Consider the following 26,029-nt stretch of genomic DNA (forward strand, 5'->3'; position numbering starts at 1 on the left):
CACTGTTCTAACCAGGGCCTCACCACCCCATGATGCAAGAGTGCTCCAACCTGCTGCTCTGGGGGTTCTTGACCCACCCAGGGACTTCCAGCCAGAGTCCCAGCCCTCTCTATGAGAGGAAAAAGGAGGGACGTGAGCATCCCTGATGCATGCTCTACACTGGGCCTGAACACCTGCCCTTCTGTGTCTGCAGTTGGTTTTGTAAAGTGTTTCAGGCTTTGCTCCCTCATTTCATATCTTGACCTTGGTGTTTTCTGGGCTTTTTTTTTTTTCTGGTTGTAATTATTAGCCTCAGCACCTTTATTCTGTTCACAGCGTTGATTTGTTTAGACGATCAAATATGAAAGGCACCATGAACGATGGAACCTATTCCCCAGACTACTCCCTTACAAGCGTGGACCTACAGAGCTTCAAAAACAACCTGGTGGACATCATCCAGCAGAACAAAGAGAGGTGGAAAGAGTTAGCTGCCCAAGGTAGAGTTGTTTATGAGACCTTATGCCATCTCCTTCTTTCTTAACTTATCCTCTGGGGTTTTGGCTTTTTTTTCTCTCCCTAGATTTCTTCTTTGATGAAACATGAGAGCCATCAGTGGTATGTGGAATTTGGCTAGCTTTTGATTCTTGATAACAAATTTGGTTTATCTGGTAAAGAGATTCTGCTTTGTTTATGTCACATGAGCTGCAGAAGCATGTGTCCGTGGATGGCAGTGACCTGAATGTGAAGGAGGGGACAATAAAATGGTGACAAAACTTTACATGGCAGAGTAACTTCATGTTCATTCCTAGAAGCGCATTGGATGGAGTCTATGTTTTAGGCTTTGCAGGTGGCTTTTGTGTTGCATTAGGAATGTAACACTCTTGTGTCAGAGACTTGGATGTGTTTTTTTCAGTGTTACTAAGTTATTTCTTTTGGTGACTGTTCCACTCATGCATTGGAAAAAATCACTTGCAATCAGCCATTAAAGGAAAACAGATGGGAAGCCAGCTAGCTTTAGCTGATTCTGATATGTTTTCTGATTCAAATAAATGAGTCTATTTGGTTTACAAGGTATGTGAATTGGTATCAGTCATTATCTTTTGTGCAGGAAATCAGCTTTCTAATTCCAAATCTGGCCCCTTCCCCCCTCTGCTCCCTTCCATAGCCCTGTGTCTCTTCCGGGCTCTACACCCTGCACAGTGGCCTCTGGCTGGTTCTTGAAATACCCCAGAGCATTTCCAATTATTATTTCTTCAGCCAGGGATTCTCCTCACAGCTCTTTGCAAGAATGATTCCTCCTTGGCTGGAAAGTCCATTATTTATCTTTAACTTGAAAAACAGCACCTAATTAACTCACTTAATTTTATTTTCACATGACCTTATAAGGTTTATACCATTGTAATTCTCATTTTACATAAGGAAACTGAGGCAGAAGACAGTTACGTGACTTTGCCCCAAATCCCCTAACTAGTAAGTGAAGGAGCTAGAATTTGCTCTTTCTCTCCAAATGCAGTGCTCAAAAGCCTTATGTTAGGTAACCCCACAAGGAGGCCCTCCTTGACCACTACAAGTAACGTCCTCTGTCCTTTCTTTCCCGATAAGGGCCCAGTCTAGTGGCTTCAATGTGGTATCACTAGTCCATAATCAATGATATTTATTTATTCCTTTTTTAAATTTATTTTCTGTTTTCCACATGGGTAGTGTATGGTCCACAATAGTGCATGGTCTATTGTGTTTTCCAGTATATCCTCAGCTCCTACCACAGTATTGGGCATATAAGAGGCACTCGGTAAATATTTATAAAATGAAACAACTCCTTAATGGTGTTACATCATTTCTTCCCTCTCTGTTATTAGAAATAAAAGCAGAATACCATTCTCACGTCTTCATCTGACTCTGTAACTCACATTTTCCCATTAGTCTGATCTTAGTTGAAGAGAAGTAGTTTCCCAGGTTTTGGTGGGTCTATACAACCATGACGAGGGCCAGGTCCTGTAGTCACACAGGCCCCCCCACCCTCAGCATGGCCCTGTGTGTAATTAAATCCTCAACTATGATCATCTCAAAAATCTTAAAATTTTTTGAGTCAGGGGCCTCATTTTTATTTTGCATGGGGTCCTACAATTCTGTAGCTTGTCCTGGCCGTTCCAGAGGGTCTCCATAATACATTATTGTCACTCGGTAAAGAACATAACACAATACAAGACCAGATGGCCATACTGAAATATCGTCAAACCCATCTAAGTGGAGACTTCAAAGGACTGGAATTACCCTTCCCTAGGGACAGATTATACTCAACATATAGACCCTGAAGCACTATAAGATATAAGCTCTTTGAAAACAGAAACGTTATCTATCTTATCGTCATCATTTTCTCATAGAGAGCGTGTCCCTGGCATAGTGTAGGTGCTTTAAAATTATTTAGTCTTGAATGAATGAATAAATGAATACGTAAACTCCACTTTGAATGTATTTATTCAGAAAAGAAAACAAATAGATATTATATTTTCAGCGATGGAAGGAAGAGAGGAGGGAAGCAAAACTTCTGAAATCCCTCCTGTGTGCCAGGCATTTTACATGGATTATCAAATTTCCTCCTGCAACAACCTTCCTAACTAGAAACGATTACCCTCATTTTATACTCAAGGAAATTAAGGATCGCACAGCTTCTAAGCACTAGAGTCAAAACTGTTCTGATTTTTTTACCCAATGCTTTTCCCACTGCACACTAGCACTTCCTATTAGACCCTTTCAAAAAATTCTGAAAAAATTGACTGGAAGTATTCATCTTCAGTGAACCCAAGAATCCAACTGACCAAAACGCTTTCTATTCCAAGAAAAATTTAACTAAAATAAATAACAATAAACCCCGAACATCAACCTATCACCTAGAACCTATTTGTCATAAACCAGCGAAGGAAAACTGTCAGAATTGGCTTAGGGACTGTGATTCCTCCCTTCCTAATGAACTTTCTGGCACTGTGCTTTTTGGAAGATTTTGTTGCACAGGGACAATAAACTTTAGATGTTTTTAAATTTCTCAATGTACGTTTCTAGAATTGAGGAATAATATCTGAGTCCTATCATTGGAAAAGGTAGAACCAAGATTTGAACACAGGCGGCCTGGCTTTAGCAAATTAAAACCATAGATCATTTTGATAATATAATTTCCAAGGGGTAGCTGTGTAGAGTACACACATTTTGAATAAACAACTACTGCCAAATTTATTTTATTTATAACATTGTATGTTTGGTTTCTATTTCCAATGCAATGGTGAACTAGATAAACTTAAGAGAAATATCTCATGGTAAAAACAACTAAAAGTGCAGGGCAAAATATTGCCCATAAGAAACTGACAGTGATGGTGCTTCTAGAACTATCTCCCTCTCTCCTTGCTTGTAACAAATGAAAAAAGTATGTTGCTTTCAACAAAAAAAGGAAGGGAGGAAGGAAGGGAAGGGTGGGGGGAGGGAGGGAGGGAGGAAAGCTGATTGGTTCAGAACATGTCCAAATAAAGATCAAACAAATTCAGAGAGATTAAGAAACTTTGGAGCTAGAATCTCTCTGGAAGGCATCTGTTTACCTTTGCTGGAGTCCTGGGTTTGCAGACTAAATTGGCCACCGCACAGGGTTTACAGAAGAAATGCAAATTTGATTCTACATTTAAAAATTATGTTAATGCAACTTACCATATTAAGGATCAAAGGATAAAAACCTAAGCTTGCAAAAGATACAGAAAGAATATTCAAGAAAATTCAGTATCTATTCATGATAAAAATTACTAAAATTAAAGGAACCTTCTTAATCTACTATTTCCATTTTCCTACTTTTCTTGCCTTCATTTTTACTGCTTGAGATGTTTCTTTTTTCCATTGCAATTCATTTCCTTGATGGTTTGAAATATTTACTCTTTTTTTTTTTTAAGATTTTATTTATTTATTCGACAGAGATCACAGTAGGCGGAGAGACAGGCAGAGAGAGAGAGGAGGAAGCAGGCTCCCCGTTGAGCAGAGAGCCCAATGCGGGGCTCGATCCCAGGATGCTGGGATCATGACCTGAGCCGAAGGCAGAGGCTTTAACCCACTGAGCCACCCAGGCACCCCTTGAAATATTTACTCTTTACTCCTTTCATTTTTATGATTAATTGGAAAATTTTATATGCATAATCAATAGTAGATAATAGTGAATTTCACCCTTCCACAAAATAATACAAAACCTTAAAAAACTTTGTGTCTGATATTTTAAAAATCTTCTAAAATACAGACTTTATCATTAATAGTTAAAATTTAAAATATGTCCTTGAAATCCAAGAATATGAGGATAACTGCTTTTTTTTTTTTTAAGATTTTCTTTATTTATTTGACAAAGAGAGAGCGAACACGGGCAGGGGGGAAAGGAGGGGGAAAGGAGACTCCCTGCTGAGCAAGGAGCCCAATGGGGGACCCGATACCAGGACCCTGGGTTCACCTGAGCTGAAGGCAGCCGCTTAATGACTGAGCCACCCAGGTGCCTCAAGGACAACTGCTTTTTAACATCACTTTCAAAAATCAAGCTAGTGCAGGAAGACTTTACCAAGGTCTCCTCCAGGCAGGCATAGCTCCTAGTCTGCCAGAGATATGTGGAAAGGTATCTCAGCTCTCCAGTTGCTAGGATTTTTCTGTGAAATGCTGCTCGTCTACCAGTTACCCAAACTTGGACTGCAGGCTCAGGCTTGCAAAGCTGTGAGTTTTCCCCCCATTTTCTTCTTAATTAAACCCACCGCTTTATATTGTAGAAACCAGGGGGTTTTGCCCTCTGTTCCTATAGCACTCTGAGCCTACCGCCTCTGGCAGCCAAACTGGTTTCTGCTGCCCTTCTCAGGTTGGGGTTGGCAGGGAGGTTGTGAGTAGCTCTGGTCAAAAAGGTCACAGCTTCCTGGGGCACCTGGGTGGCTCAGTTGGTTGAGTACCCAGCTCTCAGTTTCTGCTCAGGTCATGACCTTAGGGTGCGGGCTTCGAGCCCCACGTCAAGCTCCAAGCTCAGTTCAGCAGGGAACCTGCTTCAGGATTCTCCTTCTCCTCAACCCACCCCCTGCTTGTACACTTTCTCTCTCTTTAAAATAAATAGATTTCTAAAAAAAAAAAAAAAAAAAGAATCACAGATTCCTGCTTTTGTTACCTTTTGCTCATATTAATCAGAAGACATGAGCAAAACATTCACTCTAGCACTGTTCTTGAGAACAAAAAATACTGAAAACAACAGTAAAAATGGATGCACAAGCTATAGTGTATTTATATTATGGAAAAGCATACAACTGTTAAGATAAATGAACTTTAGGTGTGAGTCCCAACAGGAAGGGAAGACACAAATAATATTGAGCAAAATACACAAGCTGCTCCAGTATAGCAAGATGCCATTTATAAAGACGTGTTTTTAAAACCTATAAGCTAACCAATAGGTTTTAGAATATACTTAGCTTCATACGTAGAACTGTTAAAGAAGCATGTCTCTTTAGAGCAAGCCCCCAAATGGCAAATACAAATATTGTTCCTCCTGCAAGGCAAAGGAGTTACTTTGGTAACCACTTGATGGTTTGGTTTGTGTTTAGACACAAATATTACAAACTGAACCAGATCCACATAGTCCACCTTGATCAGAACAAAACCACAAATCAATCCCAGATCTGCTTTCTTTCCCATCTTCTCAAAGATGTGTATTTGAGAAAAACAACTTATGTCCCAAAATAGGATCCGGGTGTTGGGGATGGGTGGTCAGACTGAAATGGAATGCAGTATGTTTCTTATTGTACTGGGTGTCTTTCTGATTTGTTTGACATTGGTTCAAACCCCAAAACACTAGGGCTCAAAGGCGAGTAACAAGTGAGGAAAGAAGGCAGGTCGGGATCCAAGGCACCATCAGATTTGCCCATTGTGCACCAGTAACAGCTGTGTAGAACCAGAAGGAAACCTAGTGCTAGCTTAAGGCAAGCTTGACATTTTAAAGTATGCGTTAAAATTGTCAAACACAGAAGTGTTTTCTAGTCTTTTGGGGGGCTTTCTACTACATAATTGCTCTAGAATCATAGGATACATGCTGTATGATATCTCTCACTTGAACTTTTTAAGACCTGCTTTGTCTTTAGTAGCTCGTAAGGCCCAGCAAAAAGGGAAACAAATTAGGGTTTTGGTTAGAACTACTTTGATATCAATTTGGTGAGAATTATCTTTAGGATTTCAAGTCTTCCTATTTATGTATATCTTATTCTCAGAAAGTTTACTTTTACTTCATAGTACTATAATAGTGATGGAAAACACTTGTTAGTGTTTTTAGATGCCTGACATCACATTAAGCATGTTATATACCATGTAAACAATATTTATCCTTAATAATAATTTATTTCAAAATATTGAATATATCTTGTTGGATTTTCCATCACTGTTTTATATTTTTTTGTTATTTTTGCAAACGGCTATCTATCGCTGGTGTATAGAAATACAATTTGCTTATGAATACTGATCTGCAAATAACGATAGTTTTTTTATTTTCCCAAATGTATGCCTTTAATGATTGTTCTTCTTGAATCAACTGCATTAGCAAGTTTATCCAGATTTGTCTGAATGGAAGTGGTGAGAGCATTTGGCTTGTCTCTAAATTTAAAAGGAAGGTGTTTCATGTTTTATCATTAAGTATGATATTTCTTAATTTCGTTTGATCTGCTCTTTATGAGGTTACATTTCCACCAATAATTTGTTAAGAAAATGTATTTTTTTATGTTTTTAATTTCAAGTTAGCTAACATGTAGTGTAGTATTGGTTTCAGAGAAAATGTATTTTACATGGAACATTTAGTTTTATTAGATGTCTTTTCTGTGCCTTTTAAAATAGTTCAGATAATTTTTTTTGATTGGTTCATATAATGAATTATATTAATAGCTTATCTAATGTTGAACCACATTATATTCCTTTATTAGGCTCAACTAATTGTGATGTATTAACTTTTTAAAATTTATGTGTTACTTTTGCTGACTTAAAAAAATCTATATTAATGCGCGAGATTAGCCTGCAGTTTTCCTTTCTCACACTTGTAGTTCTGGTGTTAGGGTTACACTAGCCTCAGAAAATGAGTTGGAGTTTTTAAGTTTTTGGGTTTTTTTTTTAAGATTTTTAAAAAATTCATTTGAGAGAGAGAGAGAGCACAAGCAGGGGGAATGCAGACAGAGGGAGAGGGAGAAGCAGATTCCTCCTTGAGCAGGGAGCCTGACGTGGGGCTCGTTCCCAGGACCCTGGGATCATGACCTGAGCTGAAGGCAGACACTTAACCATCTGAACCACCCAGGTGCCCCAGAGTTTTTGAATCCTTGAGAGTTTGTGAGCCTTAAATTGGCATTGAATGTTTGGCAGAATTTACTTTTTAAAAATTTTTATTTTTTTGACAGAGAGGGATCACAAGTAGGCAGAGAGGCAGGCAGAGAGAGAGGGGGAAGCAGGCTCCCCGCTGAGCAGAGAGCCCGATGCGAGGCTCGATCCCAGGACCCTGAGATTATGACCTGAGCTGAAGGCAGAGGCTTAACCCACTGAGCCACCCAGGCGCCCCCAGAATTTACTTTTAAAAACCATGTGAGCCTACTGTTTTCTCTGTGGGATAATTTTCATCTGTGATTCAAGTTTCTTAATAGGTACAGAGGACTGATTAAGTTGTTTCCCTTTTAGGTTTTTTAAAAAATATATTGTGAAATGTACCACAAAAGAACATCCAAAAACATATATATACTATTTATAGGTAAATAATACAGTATTCATAATGGACAATCCTTGCAGTGGCCTACAAGCAATAACATTCTGGCAAGTTAACAACTGGCTCAAAAAAATTGTATACCCACACATATACGTAGGATCCTCATGCTTTTTACTGATAGAAAGGGGGTGTAGCACATAATTTAAAAATAATAAAATATACAGTAGCCTTCGTTGTGAATTATGTATAGGTAATTTGTCCTCACAGAATGCTTTCACTGATTTTTGCCGAACCCTGTGTCTTTGGTCCACTTATGACTGCAACAGACAAATGTAAATTGTGCACATATGAACCTTGATATTTTCATTTACACCAAGGAGTAAGATGAAAATATAAAAAACATAGGTCATAACTTAGAAAACATAGAAGGCATATGTCGACTTCTCTTGTTTATCAAAAGTGCAAATGACTTCTTAGTCATTTGATTGGATAATGGTTTTTAAATACTGGGGAAAAAATTTCCTCAAATTTCTGTGCTATTTACAAGGTAGCAGTTATAGACTTGACACACTTTTAAATTTAATCTCTGTTATTTTTTTATCATTAGCTCCACCACTCCAAAACAGTGAAACAATAAATGAAGCCCTGATTCATAAAGTTTATTGACATCCATGGTGCAAATATTCCCACCAGGGCTTGTTTCAGTCTATCAGTATGAAGTCTCTGACCATGGGAGCTGGGAAGAGATGTGTATATAAGATATTTGCATCAAACAGATTTGGTGTACATAATTAACCTCAAGACCTAGATAATGAAAAAGGAGTGAAAATAATTAGGAAATAATTTTTAAATATTTATCACCTTTGTTTTAAATAAAATTTTTAATTGTAAGTTTCTATAATTTTATTTTTAAGAATGACTAGATTTAACAAATTCATAATTCTTTATCTTTCTTTTTTTGTTTCTTAGCTGTTACTCCTATTTGTGTAACTGTAAGCAATACAGTTTAGTTTTGCATGCTTTGGTGTAAATGATACCACGCAGGACACATTCTTTAGTGAATATCTTTCTACTCAATGCCATGTTTTCTGAGCTTTATCCATGATGAGGCAAATCGCTATTATCTGTCTCAGCAGGGAATTTTTGGATCTTGATAGAAAACACAAGACAGAAAAATGTATCCAAACACTGTACAGATTTTTTTTTAATATTAAGCAGTTAGGTCTTTTAAATAGTATATTTATAATATATATCCATTTCTTAACACATAAATCAGGTGCACAAGTAACGTAACTTCTATTATTTTTCTGTGACAAAACATAGTGTCTAGCTGAAGGCCCCATGCTACATGCTTGAAGAAAACAGAAGCTTATCATTCACATGTTTTAACTGAAGCAGAGGAAACCTATTCCACTTAGGGTTCTTGACCTCCCTTTTTCTTCTTTTTTAGATGCCATTGAAGTTCCTAATGTAATGTTAACCTTGGGATAACACCTTGCTTGGCTTATGTTCTTTCTCTCTCGTCTCTCTAGACATACAATGTCCCAACTGCTTCTCACTATTCCCACCCTTTCCTCTGATAGTTGGCCCCCTGTTTCAGCCAAACCTTTGCCCTCCCCCTTTTGCTTGATCTCTTATTCTCCTTTTCTCCTAATGCTTCTGAGACCCGATTGTTAAGCATCACACCCAAACCAGCTACGTAGCAGGACTTGCCCTCTCAAATGCCTACATCACTATGTGGTATCTCTTTGCACTTTTTTTTTTTTTAAGATTTTATTTATTTATTTGACAGACAGAGATGACAAGCAGGAGAAGGCAGGCAGAGACAGAGAGGGGGGAAGCAGGCTCCCCGCCGAGCAGAGAGTCCGATGCGGGACTCGATCCCAGGATCCCAAGATCATGACCTGAGCCAAAGGCAGAGACTTTAACCCACTGAGCCACCTAGGCAACCCTCTCTTTGCACTTTTATCTTGTAGATCTCTGTTAGAGTTCTGGACCCACTGTCTATTTTTTATTTGCCAGCAATCCCTATCAGTCCCTAACAATGCTCCTAACAATTCTATATCTGTTGTTTAGAGAAAATAAAAATAAATTGGTTTTAGACAACAAAAACATGTCCATATTATTTTGATTGAAATTACTTTAAAAGACAATGTTTTTTATTAATTATTTTTATTAACATATAATGTATTATTTGCCCCAGGGGTACAGGTCTGTGAATCGTCAGGCTTACGCACTTCACAGCACTCACCATAGCACATACCCTCCCCAATGTCCATCACCCAACCACCCTCTCCCTACCCCCACCTCCCCCGAGCAACCCTCAGTTTGTTTTGTGAGATTAAGAATCTCTTATGGTTTGTCTCCCTCCCGATCCCATCTTGTTTCATTTTCTCCCTCCCTAACCCCCCAACCCTGCCTCTCAAATTCCTCATATCAGAGAGATCATATGATAATTGTCTTTCTCTGATTGACTTATTTCACTCAGCATAATACCCTCTAGTTCCATCCACATTGTTGCAAATGGCAAGATTTCATTTCTTTTGATGGCTTCATAGTATTCCATTGTGTGTGTGTGTGTGTGTGTGTGTATATATATATATATATCTCCCACATCTTCTTTATCCATTCATCTGTTCATGGACATCTAGGTTCTTTCCATAGTTTGGCTATTGTGGGCATTGCTGCTATAAACGTTCAGGTGCACATGCCTCTTTGGATCACTACATTTGTATCCTTAGGGTAAATACCCAGTAGTGTGATTGCTAGGTCATAGGGTAGCTCGATTTTCAACTTTTTGAGGAACCTCCATGCTGTTTTCCAGAGTGGCTGCACCAGCTTGCATTCCCACCAGCAGTGTAGGAGGGTTCCCCTTTCTCCACATCCTTGCCAGCATCTGTTGTTTCCTGACTTGTTAATTTTAGCCATTCTGACTGGTGTGAGGAAAGGCAATGTTTTAAAATATTTATTTGTAAAATGTTTGTTATTCCTTTCCATTATCTTTTTAATGAATCAAAACTCACCATGTCAACAAAATTGTAACTTTTTTTTAAATTTTTTATTATGTTATGTTAGTCACCATACAGTAAATCGTTAGTTTTTGATATAGTGTTTCAAGATTCATTGCTTATGTACCACACCCAGTGCTCCATGCAATACGTGCCTTCCTTAATACCCAGCACCAGGCTCACCCATCCCTCCACCCCCTTCTCTTCTAAAACCCTCAGCCAAAAATACAGATCTAGTGAAAAGAAGGGCCACATGCACCTCAATGTTCATAGCAGCAATGTCCACAATAGCCAATGGATTAAGAAGATGTGGCCCATATATACAGTGGAATATTACTCAGCCATCAAAATTATAACTTTTAAACTTCCACGACTAAATGTTAAGCATATTTTTGAGAAAATATATACATACTGTTTAAATTTCAAAAGGGACAATCAATCAAACAGAGGGAAGCAAAGTCATTCAGATAAAACTAGAGCTCACTCTGGGGGGCAGCTGGGTGGCTCAGTCGATTAAGCGCCTTCCTTTGCCTCAGGTCATGATCTTGGGGTTCTGGGATGAGCCCTGCTTCACATGTGCAATGAGGAGCCTGCTTGTCCCTCTTCCTCTCCCTCTGTCCCTTGCCATGCTTGTGCTCTCTCTCTCTCCCAAATAAATAAAATCCTAAAAAAAAAACCAAACACTTATTTTCTCTCTACTCATAGTTCAAAAATGTGACTAACACTTTATATGAGATCTTACAAGTAATTTTTAAATTGTATATTTCAAATTATTAGTAAATTATGTACTCTGCATTTAGTTTATTCCTATTTCCAATTTAATCTCTTTAGCTGACATTCTGTATAATATTATTTTATATTATCAGTACAGTAGAGCATGATAGATAGAATGGAACATTTGGGAGATCAGAATTATGAAGTTTTAAGAGGTGGTATTCACCAAAGTCACTTAACCCTAGGAGAACGTACATCCAGTTTGAACCATGTGTATGTGCTTATTCATTCATTCATTCAGTCAGTCATTAATTGTAAAGGCAGAACTCAATAGTTTTCAACCCTTGCAGCATATTAGCATCCTCTGGGCTATTTTATTTTTTAAAAGTTCACTATGGCTTATCTCCAGTTTACAAAGGTAGGTAAAAATGGAACACTTTTGTGCATTTAAGTGAATTCAGAGGACATGGAGGGGGAGAGCAGGAAATTAATCAGTTTATGGTCTAGACAAACCAAGTGCAGATTACAGTCAGAGCCAACTTCACCCTGGCAAGCTGTACTCAGGAAACAGCAGCGTGTACCTTGGTAATGATAGCCTTTAAAATATCTGTGTCTTGGGTCACACACCTCTTCTGGAACATTTGCCTTCTACTCCTAGGAAAGTCAGTGGACTTTCTCTCTGCCTTAATCCTTGTTCTTTCTTCCACATGGAATGTACTTCTCAGGCTCCTTCCTCAACTTCGCTTCTTAAAATCCTACCTGTCATCCAGAACTCCGTTAAACTACTCTCTCCAAGAAGCCCATCCCTTAGTCATGTAAGCATAGCTGTCTTATTCATACTCCAGTTGGGATATTTATCACATTCTGACTTGCATTCTCAAAATGGGAAGAGAAAAATGCATTCAAAAGGGGCCTACCAAAAGCAGTGTTGGAATAAGAGTGGAAGTGGAGAGGAGAGCCAGGATATGTTTTCCAATTGCACACATCCAATGGAGATTCCAACGCTCCCCTTTGGAGGTGTGCACCATCTCTCCACCCAGTGAGGACCACTTTGTATCATGAGATACAGTGACTGGAGTGTGTTGTTGGTAATTAGAGCTGCAGAGCCTGACAGAAAGTTGAGAACTACTAACAAGGTCATTACAGAGCTATTTACAGAGGCCTACTCTGCGTAAAACAAAAGCCGATAGGATTTTTGAAGAACAGAACTCATGGAATATTCCCCTTTAGCTCTCCAGTGGTTCCAGCTCAAGGCCATATAAGAACTTGGTCAGTATCAGGTAGAGGAGAATTGACTCCATTTTATGAAGGTCTGATTTTAATGGTGAGACCCTAAAACTGAAATGATATTACCCAATCTGTTGTACCATATAGTTTTTGTTAAAGATCTAAAAAGAGAAAATAAAAAGCTGATAAATGAAAAAAGGGAAAACTAAATGGGGGATGTTCCCCAAAATCCTCTTCTCTTGCACGGTATCTCTACTTGCTATGTTTTCAGATACCCGAAACCTTTTCACTTGCTTTAATTTTACTTTGTGCAAATATGAGCGATCACTGCAAGAGTTCACAGGAGTTTTGTAGCCTCTGAAAATTCTGGGGTGAACAACATGATCATGGAAATTTGGAGGGTAGAGAAAATGATGGTGGGGAAGAAAGTCATAGATTGGATGTTGCACTGTTGAGCAGAGGTGATGGGGGCCGAGTAAAATCAAAGCTACGGGCAGGAAGTAGGACCAGCTTTCTGAGACAATTCTCTCTTTCTGGTGCTACCCTTCCCTGGCACGTGTAACCAGAATTTGTAACCAGAACTTCTGGGTGACACATTGCTAACACCAGCCTAGGTTCGAGACTTTGTTATAGTTCCCCAATAATTCCAATTCCAAGGACATTGAAAACTTTGTATACCTCTAAGCAAAAAGTAAATCTCTTTGTCACCACTCACTTCTATTCTTTCTCCAAAACCTTTTAGTCTCATATTCCTCTTGATTCAGTACCTCAACTCCTCTTTTTCCCCTCTTGGCCACTAAAATCCCCTCATTGGTACAGAACAATTTGGCTCTGGCCTCAAATAACCCATTCAATAAAACAAAAGCCTGATACTTTCAACTTCATTAGAATCTCTACAAAAAGCTTTGTTTCTTATCACTATCAGTACATCTTTTAAAAATGTGATCACTGTAGCTATGACCTATCTTTATAATCAGAAAATCATCTTACGAGTTACTAAGGTAGATACTTTCGTATTTTTTCACATTTTATAATTTATTTGAAATATATTGAATATATAATAATATTTTAGTCAGATTTATTTAAAATCACATTTTGCTAGAAAACCTCATAGATTTTCTCAACAGGAAACAAAGTTTTTAAAAATAGGTCTTGAATCCATGCTTGAAAAATTAAAACACAAAACTAAAAGATTTTCCCACCAGAAATAATGGAAATATTTTAAACTGGTGGGAAAGTATTAAAAATTTTAAAATATCAAATTTACATTATGTTTAACATGACATTTAGTAGACTGTGATAGGTCCACTAGTTAAACCTTATGTATTGTTATTTGTATTTAAAATATCTTAAATGCAGTATTATCTATTACAGTATGTATAAACATGATTTTTGTAATCATGTTGGTGTTAATGCTAAATAGAATGTGGAATCCTTTTTGACTAACTACTCATTTACTTGCTTGTCAATATACCAGGTTCTGTCTGTCATGGTCTCTATCCTACTTAATCAGCCAAACAGCCCTATGATTTAGGTACTATCTCCATTTTACCAATGTGAAAACTGAGGTCTGCGGGGGTGAGCTAGTTACCCAAATCACAGATTTGCACACATATTACAACTGAATCTTCCTCCTTCTTTTTCACAGTTAATATAATGCACAGAAGATAGCATCCTGGTAGTAGTAAATCCAGACAAAGAAAACAACTTTTTCTGAAAATTTACCTCAGAGAGCAACATAATTGCTTTATCAACCTACTTCTGTTTAATCTCAACACAACTGATCCCATGAGCTTTCAAATGTGTGTGTTATATCCCATAGACATTTTTATTTTAAAAAGCTGAAGATTATGAATTTGGGAGTGACATTTTACATCGTTTATATATCTTCTCATGGATCATTTACACAAATATTTATTACAGCAGCCTCACAAGTTAGGAATTATATTCTGATAAAACTGTAGCTGGGATTTGTGCCTAGTTTGTCTAAATTCAAAGCCAGTAAACTTCTGGATAGTTTCTAGATCATCTTCCAGAAGTTAGTTGTGACAGGTTAGTTTATTTACATGTTGTAAATCTTCTTACCGAACAGAAGTCTTGCCCAAACTGTACGCTGATGGAGAGGAACTGTAACAGCAGCAGAATTTAGGAGCATTTGGGGACACCTGGGACGCTCAGCTGGTTAAGCATCTGACTCTTCATTTTGGTCTGGTTGTGATCTCGGAGTCATGAGATTGAGCCTGTGTAGGACTCTGTGCTCAGTGCAGAATCTGCTTGTCCCTCTCCCTACCCCCTCTGCTCCTCACTCTGATTGCTCTCTCTCTTTCTCTCTCACTCTTTAAATACATAAAGTCTTAAAAAAAAAAAAAAGAATTTAGGGGCGCCTGGGTGGCTCAATGGGTTAAAGCCCCTGCCTTCGGCTCGGGTCATGATTCTAGGGTCCTGGGATCGAGTCCCGCATTGGGCTCTCTGCTTCAGCGGAGAGCCTGCTTCCCCCTCTCTGTCTCTGCCTGCCTCTCTGCCTACTTGTGCTCTCTGTCTGTCAAATAAATGAATTTTAAAAAAGAAAAAAAAAGAATTTAGGGGCATTTTAAGTGATATTGTTTGAGTGAGTGAACTCCCCACTTGTATTTACATGGACAATCAAAGTTGGAAGGCAGACAGAAGGAGCAGGCTTGCATTCCTTAGTGATTATGAACTGGCTCAGGGATGAAGAAATGGTTTCTCCACGGGTGCTGGGATGAGGACGAGCAGAGATCTGTGCTGGTAGGGACACAAGTAGTTAAGATGTGCTCCTTACTCATTTGGGAAATAAAGCTGATTTATCTTTTGAGATTGTATCCATAGTTGGATGTAGTCAGATATATGAAGTTATTTCCAGAAGTTTCTGCTGATCCTCTCATCAAAGGCATGCCTCTTATTCTTTCTATTTGGTCAAGGGCACACTGACAGGTGGTCCTTATTGAGTATGGCAAATCACCTTTTTTCTTTCTCGAGCACTATTTCATTGTTACACTTAACAATTTTAGCTCATTCTGTCTTTACCATCATTTTAGTTGGATCACTCAGAACTTATGACATATATTGGTTCATACACAGTATATCCTACATTTATATACAAATGGATAAATATCAGTAATTCCTATGGTAAAGTTTTCAGTATCTATGTTTCAGTATATTTTTTCAGTGTACAATATTTTTTCCTTAAAAATGCATTTCTATAACTATCCTAAATCAAAGATTTAGTCAATATATAGGCTTATAAATAGTAAAGTGAAGAAACTTAACTTCCAATGAGTTAAGAATCGCTCTGAAACCTGTAACAATCCAAAAATGTCCTCCTATACTTTACCATAATGTTTATGAGTTTACCAAATGCTTATGAGTTAAGGAAATTACTTATTTTTTTAAGATTTTATTTATTTGACAGACATAGAGAGAATGCACACACAAGTTGGGGAGCTGCAGGCAGAAGGAGAGGAAGAAGCAGGCTCCCTGCTGAGCAAAGATTCCCAATGCAGGGCTTGATCCTAGAACTCTGAGATCATGACCTGAGCTGAAGACAGATGCTTAGCCGACTGAGCCACCCAGGCACCCCTAAAGAAATTACTTATATTTATATTAAATTATAGAAAGTAGGATTATATTGTACATGGCTACAACTTATGCAATACATGCAAAAGAAGAAAAGTTTAATCAGTAGATTAAGGAATGGTAGAGTGTAATCATACCTAAAAGTCAAATCATAACCTATTTAAAAGCACTGGTCCTCTAACTCTGTATACCTACAAAGAATTCAATATTTTGTTAGGATTATCAAAATATATTACTAGGAAAAAGGCAAAAGAACAGGAAGTGTGATTACATTTTTATTTTTAAAATAAGTCACAGATTCCATATTATTCCTTTATAATAATATGGTCCTACATCCTAATACTTGTATACTATTTGTTAGTAGACGATATTAATATCCTGCAAGATTAAATTCTAAGGGTGTCTACTCTCTTTAAAAACAACTAGAATTGAGCTCTCCTGAGAATCGAAGCTTTTTAGGCAACAAAGCAAATGGTGAAAAAAATAAGTTGAATTAGAAAAAAAAAAAGAATCTCTTCAAGACAACTATTGATGAATGCAAAAATTACAAAAGGTTTTAAGAGCAAAAGTGAAATATATTGAAGATTAAGAAAAAAAAATTAGTTGGGGCACCTGGGTGGCTCAGTCGGTTAAGCATCTAACTTCACCTCAAGTCATGATTTCAGGGTCCTGGGATAGATTCCCGCATCCGGCTCCTTGCTCAGCGGGGAGCCTGCTTCTCCCTCTGCCTGCTGCTGCTCCTGCTTGTGCCCTCTCTCTCTCTCTCTCTGTCTCTGATAAATAAATAAATAAAATCTTTTTTAAAAAAAAGATAAAATCAATTATATTTATCTTCATAATTTTTCCACAATAATTCATACAAACATGGATACCATAAATGCTAAGTACAATTTAGTTTTCACAACTTTTTAGTAATATTATCTCAAGATTTTTTTTAAATAAGTACCTTTTTTTCAGAAACAAAAACCAGTTCATATAAGCATTAAGTTTTCCTGATCAGCAAACATCCTTAAGTAAAACCTCATTCATGGGGGCGCCTGGGTGGCTCAGTGGGTTAAAGCCTTTGCCTTCAGCTCAGGTCATGATCCCAGGGTCCTGGGCCTGGGATGGAGCCCTGCATCGGGCTCTCTGCTCAGCAGGGAGCCTGTTTCCTCCTCTCTCTCTGCCTGCCTCTCTGCCTACTTGTGATCTCTGTCTGTCAAAAAAATAAATAAAATATTAAAAAAAAACAAAAAAAAAAAAACCTCATGCATGGTGGCCGCTGTACTTTGAACAAAAAATTTGGAGATTTCAGTCTACTTGCTGGAAATCTGCCTGGCCCCATGAGAGAAAAGGAACCCATTTTTGCAGACTGAACAATTGGCATCATTGGCCACAGGAGCTACAGATTCCTAGTTGGCCTGGTTCAGCTGCTATGGCTATGCCAGCATCTTTATGCTTTCAAATATCTAAATGGAATTTCTCCTTACTAGGATACTATATTGTGTCAGTTAATTTTCTTTGAGCATCTAATCATGATGTCGTTCTGCAATAAACCTTTATTTTGCCCTTTTCTAAAATATCAAAAAGGTAATGTGACTTTCATAAACTTTTATCATTAGATTTCATTGTCTTTTACATCAATTCTACCATTTTTCTGAACAAATTCTGTAATAGTTCTCTGCCACTAAAAAAATTGATTGATAAAAAAATGATTGATAAAAATTTTAAGGGAGAGATTTCCTTGAAAAAGTATTTCTATTGTAGTAGAAGTGAACAGCAGGAGTAAAATGGCTCCATATACTGTTCTTTTGTGGGGTTTGAGAATGCCTTGTCCATTATATAATTCAGTTTATAAGGTTAGTCAAGTTATTTCCTCCCTGAAAAACCTGTTTTTTTAAGAGCTGCTCTTTTATACCTTCTTTACTGTGATTCCCTAACAGTTGACTAAATGGTTAATTGTAGTAGACTATAGGAACACCCCAATAATTAATTAGCTGAGACTGGCTTGGTGTCTAATACCAAATAACATATTTTCACAAACGAGTTTATTTATCCTTATTCTCTGTCTCTGCCTGTGGGCAGGGGGAAGCCTATCAGATTTAATTGACTATCAGATTTAATTTCAAAGATAAGGCATAAACTCATACTAAGGAAAGAAAAAAAAACATAGTAGCCATTAAATAAACTATATCCAGGAAGGCTGCATAGTGTAGTGTTAGGATCCAGAACTCTGGACCTAGAATATCTGTTCGGTACTGGTCTCATCACTTACTTGCTGTGTAACCCTGAGCAAGTTATTTTATCTCTCTGTTTCAGTTTGCTGATTCCTAAAGTGAGGATCATAAAAATTGTCTTTCTCTCAAGAGCTGTTGTAAAGATTAGATGAGTCAATACATGTGAAGTATTTAGAATTTAGTGTTTTCTGCAATAATTCTTATTCTCTCTTGGTCTCACATATGTGCCTCCAGACTACATGGCGGTCTTATAGAAAGCTTCTTTTAGGAAGTATATCATAGAAGAACACTACTTGATCACAATAATTTTAATATTAGATAAACAATGGAATATTTTGTGAGAAAACACGCAGTGAATCGATTTCATCAATAGAGTCAGTGGGTGTATAGTAAATTGATCTTGACCCTCCTATCACCTCTCCATTCTTAATTAGCCCACCAAAATTACCTGTTGAGTATCTCTTCTAAGTATCTCTCAAATTCATCCAGTTTTCTGCAGGAGTGAGTGAAGGAGTGGAAGTGGCTTATTCCGAATGGTGGATATAGCTGCCCAGTTTGTAGAGCTGAAAATGAACAACCTTTATCTAAATAGTTTCTGTTGAAGATTCTGCCACTTAAGACACTTGCCTTAATTTTTCCTTGGCATAGAACCCTTTAGGAAAACTACAACAACAAGAAATTTTAAAAACCATATTCTGCAGACCAAAGTGCTCTCAAAAAGAAAAGATTTTAGCTAATCCAGCAAATTTAGTTTGAGGTAATTCACTTACTATCCAAAAGAATATTTTACCATCTTAGTTTTTATCCCTTAAAGTATGCCTAAATTTAGACCAAATACAGTCCAAACTCTTTAGTTCTGACTTTACTCCTTCTGGGACCTCTGTTCATGCTTTGTCTAATATAATGTTCCCCTGTTAACAATAGGAATGTAGGAAATTATCAGAAATTATAGAAAAAAAAAACATAGCTGAAAGCTTTGACCTTTCTTTCATATGTATAATTTCTATGACAAAATTTTTTAAAAAAATAAGGTAAATAAAAATGATCCAAGGGATCTCTTTAGGTAGGATTTAATACATAAACCTTCAAGAAGAAATGGTGAAAATCTTCAAAGAATCTAAGGTTCTTGAACTTCATTTCCATAACCTCTTTGAAGCCCAACATAGGCTCATTCTTTGCAAGACAACTGGTAGTGAGCGATGTTGAAAGTCTTGACTAATTTTGATTTGTATCAGGACACTTTTGTAGAAGTAAAGAGGTATTCAGCACAAAGACCCACTCAATAATATTAACTCATCACTCTGAACATGGGATTCATTCAAAAGGGTCCAGTGTTCCCATATCACCCTTCCATCTTGGGTTAGGCTTCTTTGAAATATGCTGAGCAAGTCTGCTGATTAAAGAAAATCCAGAGGCTGCTAAGAAATAGAAATCTCATCAAAAAAGAAATTAAACACGAATAACGTAATAGTTTCAATGTAGTAATATAGAAATAATAGAGCACCCATGATTTGTTTTAAACAAATTCACCTCTACCATGAGAGTAATCCTGTTATATGAATCTTGATAGGTTAGAGATCCCATCACTCCCCACAATCCTGGCTGAATGTTGTAGATCAATAAAGCGCTGTGTGACTAACTGACTTAAGTGCTTTTATTTTAAAGGATGGATTTACAATTTATAAGTGTACTATAATAGGAACGATTTGCATTATGACCAAGAGAGGCAATTTATTCCACTACAGATTTTAAAAACTCAAGTAGATGAGATACTTTCCACACATGCCTTCAAATAGCTTCTCCTTACAGCCAGCATAAGTTAGATAGGAGGTTGTAGATAGGAGAGGGAAAAATTAGCATGGAAGGCATTTTTAAAGAACATTAGTCCTTTTCCTCCCAGGTTAAAAGGTAGCTGGATATGTGAAACTGGCTTCTATTTTGGCTGATTTTTGAACCTTAATAAAAATAACTACCAACTAAGTCCTCTGAGATTTGTGACTTAAAGCTAAATAAGATGGAAGAAACAATTAGCTGTTTGGGGTTTAGTTTTCCCCAATTCAACCAGTCTACAAATTTGTCAAACAGTATTTATAGCCTATTGTTAGGAACATCTAAAGACTCCTAGAATTTTAGATTCTGCATACCACCAATATTTGCCAAATCAGCCTTCTGTAGCAAGTAGGTAACTACTTGCTAAAAATTATGTATTCAGCTTAATGAAGATTGTAAGTAGTTTTTGTCTCCATGGGAAAAATGAAGAATGAAATCAAAGGGCACATACTCTCCTGACTCTTTCGTCTGTAGATGGAAACTCATACAAAAAAAAAGTCTCTCCACTGAAGACTTTTATTATAAACACTAAAAATTAGGAAACTTGCAATGTTTGGAGTTTCTAGGGTAGAAACAATTCATTGCTCTTGTTGTGGATGAATATGCAAGGAAAACAGTGCTATTTGAAATCCCTCATGTCTACACTGGATGGTTGGTTGTGATGTTGCAAGGTGGAAAGTCAGAAATCTTTGACACAAAAATGATAACAGGGTTTTCACTAATTTACAGCTTTTGATTTCTTAAGCATAGATACTCACCCTAGTCACATATTTATGCTGAATTTTAAGTTAAAGAGTTTACTCCTGGAGTCACAAATCTCTATTATTTCTCCTCCATGGTATTGGCAAGAAAGCATTTGATTCCTTCTTGTAGCCTTTTGCTTTGAAATCCCCCTGAGTGTAGGATGTGTGTGACCTTGGTATCAGAGTCCTTAGCCAGTCTCCTACTGCCGGTTTTACTACACAGAGTGGCAGTAAAAAGAGTTTTATTTCTTAGAAAATACTTCTCACGGTTCTTACTATCAAACTACTTATTCTTTTCTGAAGAACTGAATTTTGAATCATAGTAGCTTGTCAGAGCAGGAAGATGAAAAATGGCATGTTTACTCTACACTTCTCAACTTGAAACTTTGCAATTGTATCTCTCCAAGCAACAAGGAATGCTTTCACTCTTTCAAATCCAATGGAAACTTGTCCTTTTGGGTCAGGGAGTTAGCACTGTATGACCAAACTCTTTGGTTTAGTTTGAAGTACATGGCTCGGAGGTTGAGGGTCCAGCTCTGCTCCTTAGAAGATATGTGACCTTGGGCAATAAAAATTGTTGGGGGGGAGTTAAATGATAAAACATATGAAGCACTTAGCATAGTGTAAATAAGTTTTCTCTAAATGTTCACTGTTTTTCCTGTTACTGCTATTATTATTATTATTAATAATTTTTTTTCATTCTTATGCATTAATTAATATTCTTTTTTGCTCAAATCACTCATTACTCATTACTGATTTAATAAACCGATATATAACAATATATTTGTGTTAGAATACATGTAGACTAATTTTAACCAGAATTTTAAATTGTAATTGCTGTATTATTAGCACTTGGTGATTTTGTTCCTCATCCACTCTTCTTATTGGTGAGTTCTTTATCCTTAGTGTTTTTGCCCATTGTAAAAGTTTCTCTCAAAAAATTTAAAAACCAGGGAATTACTTATATTCCTCCTTTAGTTCAGCCTATTCTTTCACTCTGTTCCATTCTAATCTAGCCCTAAGTAACAGAATACTAAATCAAAAGTTTAAGCCAAGAGTCTAAGATGTCAGAAATAAATCCTGTGAGACAGGAATTTCAAAGAAGATTAAAGGCCAATCATGGGATGCTTATGATCCTTACCCAACTCAAACAAATGAAAGGGTCAGGTTGTTAGTGGTTGAAAAGGGATTTGTGAGAAGATTTTCTTTAATGAGCTATCTGCTGTTGGGAAAGGTGTAGAAATGCTTCCCTCTCTACCTCAAATGAAGAGAAAAGAACTGTACCAGGACCCTCAGGGATATTGGGAATGGAGTCTAATTCTTACGTGAGATGTAATAGATTAGCTGGTGACAGATGAGCCACATGAGAGGAGGCTACGTAGGTTTCAGTCTTTCCTCAAGTAATTTATGGGAAGAACTGCCTCATGAGTGTTTTGTGTGAACCAGATGTGGCCCACCCATATTTGGAAGAATGAAAGGACCTCACCAGACAGAAGTTAACGATGTAATAATAAAATCCCTGGGGGTTGTGAACACTGTAAAGGAACCAGAGTTTCATGTGCACATAGCAAGGTGGTGAGACGTGTCCAGCCATGGCCTCTGGCAAGAAGTCCCTGAAGAGCTTGTGAATGTGTTCACAGAAGAATTAGCTTCCAGCACCTACCAGGTCTAGTGAGTATGAAGTCCTCCCACAGTGCTGGTCAAGTAGGAACTTGGCTTCTCCTCTCAGTCCTTTCTCTGTCTTGCTCCAGCTCAGGAGTCAAGGTAGCCAGTTGGGGGAGAGTGAAACAGAAACATCAACCATCTCCCGCCATACACCACTTCTGGGCTCTGCCACAAACTCAAGGTTGGAGAGGAATCTTCTATGATCTTTGTTTTAAGATTGATGTGTAATATATGTAACCAGACTATCTAATATCAGAATTGAGACTTTGGCCACTTAACGGGATCACACAATGTTTTTATTATCTAAGGTTGATTGCAAAAGTGATGATACCACCTGAAAATTTCATAGATAGAAGGTAACTTTCCTTTTTGAATATAGCTTAAAGAGAAAACAGGAAACAAAATAATTTCGCTTTGTAATAATACCCCGTAGGTTTTATACATTAATTTTGTAACCTCAATAAAAAATCTGTTGCACCTGAGACAACACAGTCTTACAATCTATGCTAAAGGAATTATCTCAAAGATAACTGGTATAAAGCTTAACTATTAATTTACATATGTATACATGTATATGTATATATATTTCTTCCTTTTTTTTTTTGAATGAGAGAGAGAAATAGAGAAAGTGCATGAGCGGGGGCAGGGAGGTGCAGAGGGAGAGAGAATTTTGGGCAGACGCCTTGCTGAGTGCAGAGTCCCACTTGGGGCTCAATCTCACAACCCTGAGATCGAGATCACGACCTGAGCAGAAACGAAGAGTAAGATGCTTAACTGACTGCGACACTAAGATGCTTGCTCCCTAACTGTTAGTATATTTTTTATAAAAGTTCAAACAGAAAGAGCATGTCATCATATATGACTATTTCCTGAAATAGTAAAGTATTTTTGACTCAAAAATTAATTTCTGCTAATTTTGTTTGCTTTCTTTTTCACATAAGACACTTTTATCTATACATTTTGCTTTATATTTATTTTTGATAGATTCTTTGCGACCTCTCTAGAACTGTTGGCACATTTTCCACGTTAATTTTTTTTCTTCAAGGTTTATATAGAAGATGAGTGATTCTTGGATTATAAATTCCATTAGTGTGTTTTGGCAGATTATGTCTTATCTTAAAAATTACTATGCTCTTACAGTCATTTGTTTAAATTCATAGTCATTTGTTTAAATTCATAGCAACTAAGGAGTTTGTGTTAAAAGACACTGATCATTAGAGCATTTGTTTAAAACCATTTGCTTAAAAAAATTCAAGAAAGAGGTGCCTGGATGGCTCCGTGGGGTAAGCATCCTCTCTTAATTTCGGCTTGGGTCATGATCTCAGGGTCATGAGAACCAAGCCCCGCCTCGAGCTTGAGCTAGGCCCGGAGCCTGCTCAAGATTCTCTATTTCTCCCTCTCCCGCTGATTTCTCCCCAAGAAAAGCATGCATAATTTTTCCGTTTGATTTAATAGATGTTTAAACACGTCTCATCTAGTTCGGTTCTGTATTACCAACTTGAACCGCAGCTTCACGATGTTGTACAACCACCAGAAGAACACTCATTGTTCTCTAGAAAATCCACAGTCTGAAAAGAAAGTATGTGGTATCTTTGGAGAAATGGGCCGTAAAATCCATCGTGAAGCTGAGTCTTCAGCATGTGACTGCATTGTTTCAGATTCCTGACTTGATTAAGTTTTTTCCACAGGCTTATTTTGTTCTTGTTTATTTGTTTGCTTGTGTTGCAGGTGAACCTGATCTTCATAAGAACTCAGAAGATCTAGTAAACACTGAAGAAAAACGTGCGGATGCACATTCATAGGTTTGAAATACCTTAAAGGCTTCTGTCAGTTTAAACATGAGAGGTAATTTTATTTTTGAGACAAGAAACCTAATTCCTGAAACGAATGGTTTGTTGAATGTCGTAGAGACAAAGATATCTCATTTCAATGTCCTCCTGGAATCTTTTTTTTTTTTTTTAAAGACTCTATTTATTGATTTGACAGAGGGAGACACAGCGAGAGAGGGAACACAAACAGGGGGAGTGGGAGAGGGAGAAGCAGGCCTCCTGCTGAGCAAGGAGCCTGATTCAGGCTCAGTCCCAGGACCCTGGATCATGACCTAAGCCGAAGGCAGACACTTAATTACTGAACCACCCGGGTGCCCATCTCCTGGAATCTTTTTAAAAAATCTCCCTGATTTTCTGAAGCAAAATCTTAAATATTTACTTTTTCAAAGAGCTTAATTTGCTCATCAATAAAAAAATATACTTAGCGAGACTTTTTAGACCTTTAAAAATAATAATCTGTAGGCTGTGGACAAGCTTAATCCATCTCTCTTTCTACTTCATATAGGAAGTATGAATGTTTACATTGGGTGATAACAACAAAGCAAGTACATATTATGAAACAAATATCAGTGTTTGCTCAAATCTAGAGACATTTGTTTGCCTCCATAGTTCTCTTTTTAAAAATTCAGCTTCTAGGGCTTGCTCTCAATGTACCAAATTACTGACTCTGGGAATGAGGCCTTGGAAACCTGAATTTTTAATAATCCTGTCTGTGGTGTTTCTGTACACTATAGTGGAGAACCGTTGTCTTGCGCCTGCCGGGGAAGTGCAAGCTGCTAGAAGGGAAGGATGTGTATTTATAGAGGAGATGTCTTAGGGTCTCCTTAAAAAGTAAGAAATAAAACTCACATGTTATAATGAGTACTGCTTTTGGGGTGATGGTTGGGGGCAAGAGAAAATGCTGGGGGGGCCATATACCAAGTCTTTGAGTTTCTCTTGGTAGCTCCTCACATATTGCTTTAGATACAAAAGAGTTAAACTGTGATTAGCTTTTAAGATGATACATCTCAGTGTTCCTGAGTGGGTTGTAAGCCTGTCTTTTATTGATAACAGTAGTTTCATTCATGGCTACTATCAAGGGTCAGGCCCTGTGATGAGCATCTTACATGTGTTTATCTCCCTTAGTCCTCTCAACAGTTTCAGAGTTGGTGATTGTGATTCCTGTTTTACATATAAAGCTTAGGTAGAAATCAAACCAACAGAGTGGCTGTTCAATTAAAACCCATGTATGTCTATATGTAACAATTTTAATATATTTCCCATATTAGCTATAGCAATTCCTCTTTATACCCTCCATCCAGACTATAAATTTATTGCCTTTGGAGCTCATGGCTGTTTCAGAGCAGTTCTTAGTTTCTGATGATATATGATGGAGGCTCTAAGTATGTTTTAGGGAAAACTAAATTCAGTGGAGTATTTATGGGTGTTTTAAGTACAAAAAGTTTTTGTTTTGTTTTGTTTTTGTTTTTGTTTTGTCAAATAAATAGCATCAGAACATGGAGTTAAACAA

General features: G+C 37.3%; 1 protein-coding gene across 1 annotated transcript in view; it reads left to right on the forward strand.

Moving 5' to 3' along the window:
• PDE1A (phosphodiesterase 1A) overlaps positions 1-24,492 on the forward strand; it is a gene marked incomplete at both ends in the record, with an annotated part of 235,893 nt that extends 211,401 nt beyond the window's left edge. The window contains 2 exons of the mRNA XM_080798429.1: positions 316-476; positions 24,419-24,492. Coding sequence (XP_080654555.1) covers positions 316-476; positions 24,419-24,492 — 235 coding nt within the window. The remainder of the gene's footprint in view (positions 1-315; positions 477-24,418) is intronic.
• Positions 24,493-26,029: the final 1,537 nt, after the last annotated feature.

The sequence above is a fragment of the Martes martes genome (genome assembly GCF_963455335.1).
Source record: "Martes martes genome assembly, chromosome: 3".
Classification (NCBI taxonomy): Eukaryota; Metazoa; Chordata; class Mammalia; order Carnivora; family Mustelidae; genus Martes; species Martes martes.